This window comes from Atractosteus spatula, chromosome 10 (assembly GCF_055471065.1).
Source record: "Atractosteus spatula isolate fAtrSpa1 chromosome 10, fAtrSpa1.hap1, whole genome shotgun sequence".
NCBI classification, from domain to species: domain Eukaryota; kingdom Metazoa; phylum Chordata; class Actinopteri; order Semionotiformes; family Lepisosteidae; genus Atractosteus; species Atractosteus spatula.
Genome location: NC_142715.1, coordinates 28,423,936 through 28,438,805, shown reverse-complemented (window position 1 = coordinate 28,438,805; position 14,870 = coordinate 28,423,936). Strand labels below are relative to the sequence as shown.

The 14,870-nt window shown below is 42.0% G+C and overlaps 2 protein-coding genes across 2 annotated transcripts in view; one reads left to right on the top strand and one right to left on the bottom strand.

Annotated features, from left to right (window-relative positions):
* LOC148827724 (uncharacterized) overlaps window positions 1-14,870 on the top strand; it is a 146,821-nt gene that overhangs the window by 66,631 nt on the left and 65,320 nt on the right. Inside the window, exon 3 of the mRNA XM_088926378.1 lies at window positions 13,832-13,843. Coding sequence (XP_088782504.1) covers window positions 13,832-13,843 — 12 coding nt within the window. The remainder of the gene's footprint in view (window positions 1-13,831; window positions 13,844-14,870) is intronic.
* LOC148827727 (uncharacterized) lies at window positions 2,979-3,638 on the bottom strand. Its single transcript, XM_088926145.1, has 2 exons — window positions 3,334-3,638; window positions 2,979-3,285 (listed from the first exon to the last, which is right to left on the bottom strand). Exons 1-2 carry the CDS (start codon window positions 3,636-3,638, stop codon window positions 2,979-2,981), a joined length of 612 nt encoding a protein of 203 aa, XP_088782271.1.

The following is a 14,870-nucleotide window of genomic DNA, read 5'->3' as shown; positions in this document are numbered from 1 at the left end:
CAATGACCCTACAATGGGTCATTGCTACGAACCTGGCTGCTGAAATTTGTCAACAGCTCTGTACTAAACCTGTTCTCAATTGCAACAAACCTAAAATAATATCTGCTGCCCATTAGATCTTACTGATGTAGGAGACTAACTTAAACCACCTCTTCACAGGGTTTAAGTAGCTCAGTAGTGGAACAGTCGATCGCTTTTGAACTGTTCTGAATGTAGTGGAAATAATATGGTCACAAAGTAACAAACATACAGTATTCACCACTCGCGTAGTGTAATTTATTAATAATTAAGATTAATGTAAACCTTTATTAGTAGCTGTATTACCGGTTAATCTGATGAGAATTCAGAACACAAGTCTCTCGCTCAGTAAACACGCTTTATCGTTTACTGAGCTTTCGATGAACGTATAAGTGAAAGACAAATTCACTATTTTCACTTTTTGTTTAAAGAACACTTTTATCACATGTTCTGCACTCCCGATGGTGTTTAACGGTGCTCTTTTCTACAGCCTGATTTGAGGATCCCCAGCTAAAATATTTTTTACTTAACAGGCTGGATTTGAGCGTCTTTACAGAGAGCCGATTTGGAAGCCTCACATATGCAAATGGTGACACTTTATCTTCGCTCCACATAAGAAACTCATTAATCTTTGAATGCTTTCCTCTTCACTTGCAGCACTAGCATTTGTCTACAGTTTGTGGCATCTTTTCAACACAATATATTTCACCATGGACTGAAAGGTCAAATGGTTTTGGCAAAAGATAAGGAGATCTCCTGGCCTGTAAGGGATCAAACCCACAACCATGGAGTTATTAGAACGACAATCGATCCAACTGAGCTACACATACACGTGAGATTCTCTGTGCAGCATAAAATTTAATTTAGATAATTATTTTTCCCTCTGAATTTAAACCCTCACAATTATGTGTACTGGCTTTCTGCAAGTGGTGGGTATGATGTAGAAGAGATCAGCCTCTGTGATGCAATATCAAGTGACACTGACCTTCTGTTATACTGTTCCCTGCTGCATTTAAACCTACTGGGGAAATACTGGTATCCATACATGAAAGTTTTCCTCCTTGTCAAATTATTTTCAAGCACATTTTTGTTGTTGAAAATAAACCTTGTGATTTTACATGATGTGTCCCTCTTCTGTTAGTGTCACCCAAATTGATATATTGTGCTCTGGCGATTCTTCAGATCATACCATTTTGTACAATACTGTATCAGTATTGTAGAACTCATATCATTAAAGAAAATAAGGCTTTGTTTGTATATTTTATTATAATTGTATTTATATGTGAAAATATGTTATTTTAATATCTACATGTAAATTTGAAAAATTATTTTCCCCCCTAAAAGCAGGCAGCCTAACATTTTCAGCTGACAAAAAATTATATGAATTTTTAAAGATCCAGACTGAAAGTTTATAAAATATTGTTTTACACTATATGCTGCTGTTTTGGAAGTATACTTATTTTACAGGTGACACTGTGGTTAACAATGCTGCCACGCAGTGCTGGAGCTCTGTGTTTATTTCCTGATGTGTTGTTCTATCTGAGTGGAGTCTGTATGTTCTCCCCATGTTTGTTTGGAGTTTCCTCCAGGTGCTGCAGTTTCCTCCCACAGTCCAAAAACATTGTGATATCATTTTAGGAAGTGAATTTCATGATCATAAGTTTTCTAATGTCATTTTGTCACACCTGTCAAAGTGTGAATTGTTTGAACTTTCATCTTTCCTGTCATTTGAACCCAGACGCCTGTAACAATCTGTAGCTATAACATTTCTGCAGTTCTAAGTGAGGTAGCGATGCTGTATATTTCAACGAGCCGTCCCTTCTTGCAGGACGAGGACCCTTAATTTCTCTTGATTTGTAGGGAAATGTAAATAACACTCAGGATGTCTCATGTTGTGCCTGGATTTGTCCACAGTGGCTTTTCTCCTTTGTGTGGTCCAATGTATACATATTGATAACAAACATTTAAGTTTCCCTTTCCATTGGGGTTGATATTTTCATTGTGAGTTGCCAAGAGCTCCTTCATTTTTAATTGATAGTTTTAATATAATAAATTAGACATTATAAGCACATAAAATGGTTCTAAAACGTTTCTTGCAAAAAAACTTCAATAAAATTAATAAAAAATTGTTCCCATCAAAAGTGTTACATTCAGAATTTACATCAATGAATGGTTTCATTTCTTATTTCTGAAACATCAAATTGTAGAAAGAAGAAAGAAATCGTATGTTCAAGCCTCCCTTTTGTAAAACACAAGCTGCAGATACAGACATTGAGGAGAGTGTGGAGTGAAGTGGACTCAGGTCACAGTGTCAGTGTGGAAACAGTGGAGTGAAGTGGACTCAGGTCACAGTGTCAGTGTGGATCCCATCCCTGAACTACCTCACCCACACTGAGTCCCCTGTCTGTAGTCCCCTTTACCTGAAGTGGTGTCTCCCTCACTGTCCCCTGCATCTCTATATCCAGAGGGCGTATCATCAGAGAGGAGTCTCCCTGTGAACAGACGAGCAGGTCAGTAATGACACAGATTGGCCTGTCAGATACTTCTTCTCTCCCAGTCAGTATTTATTTGCTGGTGTGAAATAAGGTTGAAACTAATCTCTAATGACAAAGGTTAGTCCAGGTTGGTACAGGGTGTACTCCTGCATCTTATTTATAATAACTCACCTGACAGCGTCTGGACTCTGGGGCACACTCTTTTTCCAAAACTCTCCTCCTCTCCATCTTCTCCTTCAATTGTTGCTTCTCCAAAACTCTCCTCCTTTTCTCCTCCTTCTTCATCTGTTTCTTTACCTCCTTTTCACAAACTCTCCTCCTCTCCTTCTCCTCTTTTGCTTGTTTCTTCTCCTGCTTCTCCAACAGTTTCCTCCTCTCCTTCTTCTCCTTTGCTTGTTGCCTCTCCTCCTCTTCCCAAAATCTCCTTCTCTCCTTTTCCTTCTTTGCTCGTTTCTTATTCTCCTCCTACAGCTGATTCCTCCTCTTCTCCTCCTGAGCTCGCCTCCATTCCTCCTTCTCCTTCTGCCTCCTCTCCTCCTCCTGCTGCAGGCGTTTCTCCAGCCCCCGAGCGTAGGCCTTCCAGCTCTTCTGCTCCTTCTTCTCCCATCTCACCTCCTGCTTCTGCTGCTCCCTCCTGTTCTCCTCCGCCTCCTGGGCACGTCTCCGCTCCTCCTTGTTCACGGTCCTCCTAATTGCATCTGCTGCCTTGGTGCATCTCCTCTCCTGCTTCTCCTCAGTCTTCCTCCTCTGCTCCTCCTCCTTCTCCCGTCTCCTCTTCTCCTTCTCCAGCATCTGCTTCCAGTCCTCTCCCTCCTTCTACCATCTTCTCTCCTGTTTCTCAAACACCTTCCTCCTCTTCTCCTCCACCTTCATCCTCTCCTCCTCCAGCTTCCTCCTTTCCTTCTCCTCCTGCACCTCCTGTCTCCAATCCATCAACCACCCTTCCTGCTTCCGCCTCCTCTCCTCATCCTGCTCCTGGGTGTTCAGGGACCGGTGCCTCCCGACCCGGACACTCCTGACTTTCTCCACTGGTTCCGTTGTCCTCTTGCCCCCTTGCGGCTCCTTCCATCTCTTCAGCTCTGTAGTGTTGCTCTTATCCTCATTGACCCCGGAACAGCACAGCATCTTGGTGAAGGAATGGGAGGAGCTGACCTGCTTTGAGAGAGAGGAGTTAATATAGACATACTGACTGGACACTCCAGTACATTAACACTGCACTGAGAGAGAGGGGTTAATACAGACACACTGACTGGACACTCCAGTACATTAACACTGCACTGAGAGAGAGAGGGGTTAATACAGACCCACTGACTGGACACTACAGTAAAGGTTCACTCCTCACCTCTCCTAGAATCACAGGAGCTACAGGGTCCTCTAGGTGTCTCAGCACCTGTGTTCTGACTTTCAGCAACTCTGGAGGCCTGTCTTCAGGACTTGGACCTTCCTGACTCTCCTGATTCCTCTGCCTCTTCTTCCTCTTTTTCTTAGTCTTCTTCACCTCAGTCTTCTCCTGGGAGGTGATGGGAGGGAGGCGAGGGAGGGGTCTGGGGACAGGCAGCTGGCTGGACAGTGGGGCAGTGACCTGGGGCAGGTCAGTGTCAGGATTAGAAGAGGTGGACATGTTGTCCTCTTCATCTTTTTCAGGGCTGACTTGGACTCTTTGCACTTGGACACTGAAGACAGACACAGGTCTTTGCTGTTGGGGTCAGTTCTTCTTAGTCTTAATATACCCTCAGTATATGCATTGTGACTGTAATAAGAGTCTGCACAGTTGACTCTACACAAGGACAGAGGGGGCAGCATGGAGCAGTCGGCAGGGAGTTTAATGAGCTCAGCGGCGTCACAGGTGAGTGTAGAGGGAGGGCCCAGGGGCACCGAGGTCCAGGAAAGGAAGGGGTGGACAGCTGGTTCTCTTTGAAAGCCTTGTCCACCTGGATAATGGGCTGTGGAGGCTGAAGACACACAGCAGACCTTGGTAATGGAGACACCCTTCACTTCTAATTCTGTACGCACTATAAGGTCCACATGTACTGAGTTTCACCAGGTGAGTCTGCACAGTTTGTCCAATAAGATCCTGGACAAGTGTGTCTGTACAGGTTTTTTAAGTGTTTGTACAGGGGTGAGTCTATACAGTGTGTTTAATAAGAGTCTAAACAGGTCTGTTTATATAGTGAGTCCTAATAAAAGCCTGTACATTCTATACAGTCTATACAGTGTGTCCTATAAGAGTCCATACAAGTGAGTCTATACAGTGTGTCCAATAAGAGTCTGTACAGGTAACTCCACACAAGGACAGAGGTTCTGTTATCTTCTCACCTGTCTCGGAAGCTCAGGAGCTCTGACACTCCTTAGAGGAGGGAACTTAATGGGGGCAGCATGGCGCAGTAAACGGGGGTTTCTCTGAGCTCAGCGGGGTCACAGGTGATCGAAGAGGGAGGGCCCAGGGGCGCCAAGATCCAGGAGAGGGAGGGATGGACAGCTTGTTTTCTTCAACAGCCTCGCCCACCTGGATTGTGCGTCTCCTGGGCTGTGGAGACTGAAGACACACAGAAGACCTTTCTATTCCTGCCGAGTCCCACAACAGGTCAAACTGTCCTAAGACTACCTACAAAGAGAAAAAATAAACCTGCTACTCACAGACCTCAGCTACAGGGACTCCCAGGTACTTCTGCAGGATGAGGTCGACGTCAATGTCGGCTGCAGCCTGGTGGAAGCACTTGTTCACCTCGGAGAACTCACACCTGACCTTCGTGTTTTCAAAGTAGGACTTCAGTGTCTCCACCGCCTCTTCGTAGTTGTCCTGCTTCATGATTCCTGTGCCCTGGAAGGGAAAATCCTAGGAAAATGGGGAGAGATGGCAAGGACAGGCAAGATGTCCTGACCATGTCTGCAGTCGTCAAACCAAACCTCCATTATATGAGCTTGTGTTGTCTGTTGTCTTCACTGTTTTAATTTTGTTATATCCTCTGTGAAACTTCACTAACTCCTGTACCAGAGAGAGAGAACAAAGACAGTGAATCATCATCATCATACCTCCACAGCGCCAGACAGGAGATGCAACCTAGGGGTGGAACTGTGATATCTCTAAAGCCAAAAGAGAGGGGGAGGGGGGGTCACCCCACTGTTAATAGAGCCAATAGAGAGATGGGGTGTCACCCCGCTGTCGCCATCGATGACCAAGAGTCTCACCACCCACTCTATGATGTCCCCTAGTGTTGATCTGTAAGTGGTGTGTCTTTCAGTCACCCACTTGAAATAACAGCAGGCTGGAGTCCCAGCCCAGCTCCTGTCTCTCTCCCCTTGGATCTGGGAGATTTCCAGGTTGAGTGGGGTGACGCAGATATCTTGGAAAGCTGAGGGGTCAGGAGAGTCACCCCAGCCCCTGTACCGCCCCGATACCACAGTGCAAGCTGGACAAGGGGGAGGGGTTTCTGGGACTCACCAATCCCACATATGCTGCCTCTGATCCAAACTTGGCTAGGACCTCATCGTACAACTCCAGGCAGTCCAGCTGGATGGAAGACATCATGTTCTGAGCCCAGGTCCGCACCCGGCTCTCCTCAACCTAGAGCAGCCCCTCCAGTTCGACCCACAGGCCCTCCCCGAGCCACCACAGGGCAGCCGGGGCCTTACCTACACTCTTACCTACAGTTACACTATAACTAACACTTACACAAATACTGCCAATATTACAACAGTAACACTGCAATTAAGGCTTACAGTATCATTATTACACATCAATGAAACACAAACTTAGTAGTACACTAATAATACCAATAATAACAGTAATACTATCAAAAGAACTAACATGACAATGAGTATTAATATTCTGACACTAACACTATGATTATCACTAATATAAACATGAATACTAACATTAAAACTAAAATTAAAAGTAGCTCTATCATCACTTATTCTCACATGAATACTAGTATTCAGTAGTGCTATCATCATTAATACTCACATAGACACACAGACACTACACATACTCATGGACACACACCCACACACATCAAACACTCACAAACACCCACACACCCACAGACACCACATACACTAATAGTGATAAAAACACAGCACTCACAGATTTCTGTTTGTTGGTCTGGACTCTAGAAAGTTATAAAGTGCTCTAGAAATTTGCAAGCGACTCTGGACCTCAACACCTGTTGATGGGTCACTTCTGTCAGACACAGCATTGGAGCCCAAGCCCACCTACACACACATTCACACACACTGACAGATATACACCCACACATTCACACACATTATGACATACTGACAGACACACAACCACACACTCACACACATTCACACAAACACTACACACACTCACAGATACAAACTCACAGACACACATTCACAGACACACACATAGACACAACACACACTCACAGGCACCACGCACATTTATACACACAATCAGACACTCACACACATACAGTACTCGCACACATTCACAGACACACACATACACACTGATAGACACCACACACTTGCAGACACACACCCACACACTAACAGACACACACCTGCACAATGACAGACAGATCACACTGACAGACACACATTCACACACTGACAAACACCACACACTCACAAACACCACAAACTTACAGACACACTCTACAAACACTTATACTTATAATAACATTAATACTATCACTAAAACTAACACTACTTGAACTTGAACTTGATCTTTATTGCCATATGTAACCGGTACTGGTACAATGGAATTCTTACTTACAGAAAGTCTCTCGATTGTAAAACAAGTGTAAAAAACAAGACAAAGTGCAAGCAGTGCATCAAGACAATGTACAAACAAACAATAGACAATGTGCAAGTAAACATGTAGACAGTTTGAATGTAAACAATACAGACGTGTAAACAATGACTGGAGATGTGCAATAGATAAGAAATCATAAAGAGGTAGATGGTGATGGTGTAGGTGAGGTCCGAGGGGGATGGCTAAATGTGTTCGCCAGTCTCACTGCTTGTGGATAGAAGCTATTGAAGAATCTAGTGGTAAGTGTCCGTATGCTCTTATATCTCTAGCCTGAGGGCAGTGGGGTGAAGAGCTCATGCCCGGGGTGGTGACTGTCCTCTGTGATGGCAAGAATTCTACCACGGCAGCAGTCCTCATAGAGCTGTTTAATCTCGGTGAGACCGCAGCCGATGATCTTCTGGGCCATATTGACCATTCTCTGCAGTGCCTTTCTTTCTCGCGAAGAGGTGTTGCCATACCACACGGTGATCCAGTTGGTGAGGACGCTCTCGATGGTGCAGCAGTAGAAGTTCACCAACACATGTATTGGCATCCCCCATCGCTTGAGGCACCTCAAGAAATAAAGGCGCTGCTGAGCCTTCTTCATGATAGAGTCAGTGTTCACAGTCCAGGTTAGATCTTTAGAGATGTGAATTCCCAAAAACCTAAAGCTGGTGACTGTTTCCACTTCCGTTCCATCAATACTGAGTGGGCTGTGAGTGTATGGCCTGTGTCTCCGAAAGTCTGCTACTGTTAATACTGTAACAGTAACTCTATAATTAAATTTAATATTAACATTAATATGACCATTAAAACTAAAATTATCAGTAGTGCTATCATCATTAATACTCACATGAACACTAGCATTAGTATTAAAACTACCAGTTGTACTCTCACTAATATTAACATAAATACACTAGCATTAGTATTAGTTGCTGTCCGTGACGTCACACCACACTTTGTGACGAAGGGGAGAGATCTAGTCAGGCACAGTGACCTGCCCCGTGTCGCCATGGTTACCATACTTATGATTTGTAAACAAATGGAAAATGCATTTCAACTTTACACAAATTTATTAACTTTGAATATAATTTTCTAGCTCTAGGATACAATTCCTAAATAATAATTTGAACAAATCATTCTTTAATTTCAGATTGAACATTATTAACACTAAACGCATGTTAATTAATAGATATTGACTCTTTTCTAGATTTTAAAATGGGTCAAGAACGGGAAAAGAATCAGTGCTCACCAATCGGTGAACTTAATCGATTATTCTACGTTTTTTTAGTTGAATTAATTGCTTGTCGATAGATAAGTGATCAATAACTCTCCTCTGTGCGCTCTGCGCATCTCCCGCGGTCTCGCTCTCTGATTCCGGCGCTCTGCCTGGTGTCTGTGACATCACAGCGCTCTTTCTGATAGAGCAGAGCTGGAGGAGACTACTGTCCAGAGCCCGGGGGGCTTTTCTTACAGATATAACATCCCCAAAAACAAAACACACCGGGCTATTAAGAGAAGCGATTCATAACAGCAGGAGGAGGAGAATGACAAACCGAGAAATGAAATTCATTAAACACTAACAGAAAAAAAAATGTTTACTTCACAGAATAATGCGTTATAAAGGATACTCCTGTGGAGCAGAAGAGAAAGAGAAGGAGCACAGGTCTCTATAATAAGTGCTTTTAAGCGTTTTACACGAATCTCCATAGAATAGAAGCCAGGAGGATCAGACTCCTGATCCTGGAGGTTGAAGAGCAGCTCTTGGTTTTATTTCCACCCGAGCTCTCAGTTCCTCAGCCGGTTTGATGATTTAATTAACTGTATAACTGTTATCAGACTCTGTTTAACTGTATATTTATAGGACTCCCCATGAGAGACGTGTGGGAGATGCTGAATCCCAGGGCTGGTGTGGAATCACACACAGACAGGTCTTCTGTGTGATCTGAGTCCCACTGCTCAGAGCTACAGACTGGTCAACTGGTCACTATTGTAGACACGACCATCAGTCTGCTGCTGCTGATAATCATATTACACTTATAAGAGTGGCAATACTGCTGTTCATTAAATAAGTAAAAATAATAATAAGAGATAATCACATATTGCTCAATTGTCAGTCAAACACTTCTGACAGATAGGTTTATTCCATGCTGAAAAAAAGAAGAAAGAGAACACAAGGTTTTGGCCGTGGAGCCTTCTTCAGGTGTAAGAGAGACAGGGCAGTAGGCAAAGGTAAAGTAGTGGGAGAACAAAGGCTGGGAGGGAGGAGGAGTGAGAGGCGGGAGCAGGGGACAGAAAGAGAGGCCAATCAAGATGTGTGAAGTCAGAATAGATGTAGAGAGATGTGACAGAAAGAGGGTCTTGGAACAGCTGTGAAGAGACGGAATGCTGGTTTAGTGAGAGAAGCGGGCAAGTGGCCCAGGGAGGAAGAGATTTAATCTGTTTCTCTACTGTGCATGTTTAAATCCACTTAATATTGAATATTAATATGGAATTTTACAACTAAGGCTAAATTTTGGTAGCTGAAACAGAAGTACTGTATAGTACAATTTTGTTTTGATTTGAACCGATGTTTGCACCTCAATAATCCATTCGTCGTCGAAAGAAGCAAAGGCAGATGTGTTTTGAATCTCACGATGATCCTGTTCTCAATCCAAAAGAAAGGTTTAATGTGATCCCACTAGGAAAAGAGTCAATTTCTATATCTAATGATGTCCCTCAAACATTTTGTAATATCTCTGGGAGTGTATACAGTAGAAGCCTGGTTAACTGCTTAAATTCAAACTAAACAGGACTATGGGAATGAGATTTGATTTCGAACTGGGATTTAAATAAATAGGAACGCTGCACTACATTGTGCTTTATGTAAGACAAAAGGTGGGCTTCCTGTGTTTTCGATAACTCAGTTGTAAGAGCGGAGGAATATAGTGGAAACAGCAAGAACACTTTGTTCTCTGGTTTGAATCTGGCTGGAAGAAAGGTTTTTTATGTTCTTTAATCAAAAAGTGAAAATTTTTCATTCACTTAGTTGTCCAACGAAAGCTGAGTAAACGGTGAAGCAGAGCCTCTTGTTCTGAATTCTTCTAACATTTTCTAGGCTTGTAGACTCCTCACTCTTCCTAAAACAAAGTGCTGCAGATAAAGATACAGTAGTTGTCGGAAGTTTAGTTCAGTGGTAGAGTATGTGGTTGTTTTCAATGGCCGGCGTCTCCACTCTTGATTTCTTCCTAAGCACGATATCTTTCCTTACTTGTGTGTGAATTTCAGCGCGACACATAAACCCTTTGTCTGTTTTATAAATATTCTACTTTAAATCAGTTAAAACAAAAAAAGTACTAATTACATACACGTAGAAAACACATGTATCTAATTTGAAAATGTGGGCAATGTATTACAAGTTGTGGAGCTAAGCTCACAGTAGAGCAGTTGATTACGTTAAACCACGTATTGTTTTTAAATGACGCTACTAAGCACTGGCACGGTGTTTGTGCAGTCCTACCCAACCTTTCTATCGACTGGATGAGTCTCCTGTTCCATCTCCAATTCTTTCCGCACATTTCACCTGTTTCACCACCTTTATCATTAGACTATAGCCACTAATACGAGATTACTGTTCTGAAAGACTGTCTTAAATAATAATGTTGAAAAGGGTAATGATAAGAGTTTTTTTTCATTAAGGTAACCATACATTTGCCTGTATAGTACAACTTATTATCTGTATCCGCAAATCCCCAATATTAATGCTGTCTCCTGAGAAACACAAGTTTAGAGTCAAATCATATTAAATAATACAACAAATCTATTCAATTAACACCCCTATGTGACAGAACACATTTAAGACTTACACCCCTTTAAATATGTATTTCCTTCATTTCAGTTCTCTCCCCGGGATACCTGAAAATTCATTATAGTATAATAAAGTCTGTGCATGCATTACCTGTAATACAGCTACTAATACAGATAACATTAAACTTCATTATTAAGATATTACACTTTTATTAATAAAATATGAATTGATAAAATTCCTTGTGAATAATTGTACTGTCTGGAAAGCAATTGTTCATTACTTAATGACGATATTATTTCCACTACATTCAGGACAGTTCCAATGTAATCTATTCTTCCGCTTAGTCTGCTTAGTCTCCTACTTAAGTAATGTCTAATGGGCAGCAGCTGTTATTTTAGGTTTGTTGCAATTGAGAACAGGTTTGCTACAGAGCTGCTGACAAATTTCAGCAGCCAGTTTGTTGCAACTGACCCGTTGTAGCTACCAATCAGCAGCAAGGAGAAACAAACATTAGTTTTGCCTTTTTTTATAAAAAAAAGGAAAACCGAGTAGTAGTTTATGTGGTAATTTCAGGTACAATGTATGAACTAAAGTTAACTAGTCCCACAGTAATGCGTGGGATCCTATCAACAGAAAAAAAAAAAGGTTGTAACCCGAAAACACAACAAACACAAAACGAGAAGTCTCCCAGGAACCTAGGCAAATCCCTGTAGTAGTCTAGCAACTATAAAAAAACAACCAAACGCAACAACTTTAAAAGAAAAAGAACATTAAAAACAAATCTGGGGAACAACAAAAACACAGAATCTAATGCGAGAGCTTTATCAAGTCTTCAGTGCTCCTCTCGTCTCAGTAGGCCTCTCTCATATATTTGTGTACAGGTCAGCTGGAGGTACACAGCTGATGGTAATTTAAGTAGGGAGCTGCGTCAGCATGCATGGGCTTCAAAGGAAAAAGTCAAGGTTTATTCCATGCTGAAAAGAGAAGGAAACACAATGTTTCAGCTGTGGAGCCTTATTTGATTGTGACTCGAAGTAAACCTTTACTTCTTCGTTTGATGTTAATTTATCTCCATCAGATACCTGATAGTATCTAAACTTGACAGTTGCTTTCAGTAGCTAAAGACACTGTTCTAGGTGAGGCACAAACTCACAACCTCAGCATAACTCCGCTGTGCACTGCTATACCACACACTGACCGATTGCGCCACTGGAGCTGTACAAGGTGTGCAGAAACACAGGGTGAAAACGGTTTCGGTTGTGGATCCATCTATACATGGGGAACACTAAAATAGCAATGAAAATACAAGAAAAGAAACTGAAAGAATTGTGCTAACAGCAAAGGGGTCGGAGGGAGGTGGTCGGAAAAGTAAATCAGCCTGGCAGATTATTTGTATTGACATTTTTGGAGTCAATCAGCAAACAGATTTCTCTTCATGTGCCTTAAACCGTGCAGTTTGTATTTTCGTTGTAGATAGGTTTCTTCAGAAGTCCAGTAAACTGACAATAATGGAGAACTAGCTGACGCACCCCGTCGTGAAGACCCTCTGTAAGGTGATTACACGTTTCATTTTCAAGTCGCCTCCTTTACACGCAATTGCAGCCCGGACACTGAGAGAAAGCATGAGAAATGGCTTCAATTTCAATTTCAAAGCGATCTAAATATGACTCTGAAGTACTGGGAAAGATGATTATTTTGAGCGTGCCTCCCAGGGTCTGCTACGAGGCTGAAGTTACAGTAGCTTCTTATTCGCCAGCTTCTTATGCGTGTTTTTCGTTCCACCTTAAATGCTGCTGCTGTGATGTTATGTCGCTTTTCGCCTGTAGATGGCTCTCTTCGATCAGTACTAATCCGGCTGGAATACTGTAGACATCTTCACTGAAAGGGAATATCCAAATAGCGACTGTCCAAATTATATTTTTGTATGGAATATATTTCAGAAAATCGCAAACCAATTTTAAAAACTCACCACAACACGGACTTACACTGGGAAAAGGTGATTGCACTTTCTGCTTATTGCTACAGCCTTCCCCCCGATTATGAAAATGTCTCACAGTTCTGACACCGACGTGTGAAAGACAATGTAACAGACTATCAAAATCCTGAAGTACAAGAAACTTTAATGCACCAGTTTTTTAAATATGACCCTCTGATCCTGGCATGTCAGAATACATTTCGAAAAAGTATGGCACGAATTGCACGAATTGCAATGGCACAAATTGTTGAGAATATCACTGACCTTGACGATATTTGCAGGGGATACGAATGTTTTGCACATGTTGAACTACAACACGTAAAAATTGAGCTTCTTAGTCAATATCACCGGGAATGTCCAATAATGACGAACATCAGTAGCTTCAAGGAAACTTAGACTCGCACATGGAGTTTTATCTTCGAATGGAGGGTGGGAGAATTCATTTGTACTCTCGTTGCTCATTAGCTAAACTATTTTAAAAATATGACACAGATTTGTTCGAGAAACTTGTAATCGCCTTAAAGAGAGTCTTCTTGAAGATGTGCACCAGCTAACTCTCCACTGTCAATTGACAGGACTTTAGAAGAAACTGTTCTCATACAACCAACATACAAATTACACATCTTAAGGAACAAATCCGTGTACTAAATAACATAAAACTGTCGCTGCAAATTATCACCAAGCTGTTTTATGTGTCTGACCACCTCTTTCCTACTTTGCAGCGAGCACAAATCTTTCTGTTTCTTCATCGCTTTTTTACTGTCTCTTTCACCCATGTGGAGATGGATCCACAGCCGAAACTTTAGGTCAGTTCCTGTTACTCTGTCTGATTGAAAGAGCTGTATTAAAGGCACTCCCATCTCTGCAGGAAAGTTATTGCTGCTCTCTACACAATATACTGCAGCCAAATATAGCAATACTGTCACTGCCTGTGGGCCACGTGTTCCTGCTGTCAGTCTATTATGTCATGTTCATCCACACCCAGAAACATTACTGCTGTAGCATAAGAGTTATATAGGCGCAGTCGGTAGAGCATGAATCTCTTAATCTCAGAACTGTGGGTTCAGTCCCCACATTGGGTCCCTCTGTGTCAATTTGATCCCCCCAATCCTCCTAGCATGACCCGATGGCGTAACAGTGATACCCAGTGCCTTATATGACCTTTGCGTAATTCAGCTTTCTTTACACTTGATTCAGATTTTGATCTGAAATCATCGGCCGAACAAGAGTTTGTCTAAATCGAGGGAGATCTGCTCACAAGCAAGTATTAAACACTTCAGCATTTTCTGTTCGAATACCACACTTTGTCAAAACACTGCCGCTTCTTAAGCTAATAAGTAACAGTTTTTGAGCACCCATTGTATTGTTAATGCTTATATTAAAAAAGCATAAATTCACATAATGGAATTTGGACTGAACAAAGTAGTCCAGCCCCTTTACAACATTACATACCCACTGATTAAAGCTTAAAACTACAGCAGCAGGAGTAACAATAATGGCAACAACATGTTTGGAGTTCGGCATTTCATTTCTTATGCAGAAACATCGTATCGGAATGAACTGCCCGAGATAAAAGAGTAATTGCGGCTTCAGATCGTTTTCACAGAGCATTGCGTTGTTCTGTTCATGCTGACTATACGCTTTAAATTTGTCATTTACTGCAAGCGTTGCTTTTCCAGGCTTTTCGGAAATTCCTCGCATTTGAGCCAGCACTAAAATATTTCATTCCCGTCGCTGAATACATTGTGGAAACGGTATTTGCAACGGAATGCTGTCACACATGAAACCTTTTTGTTATTCGGTTCTGAAGTTTGAAAATGAAAATAAAACGGG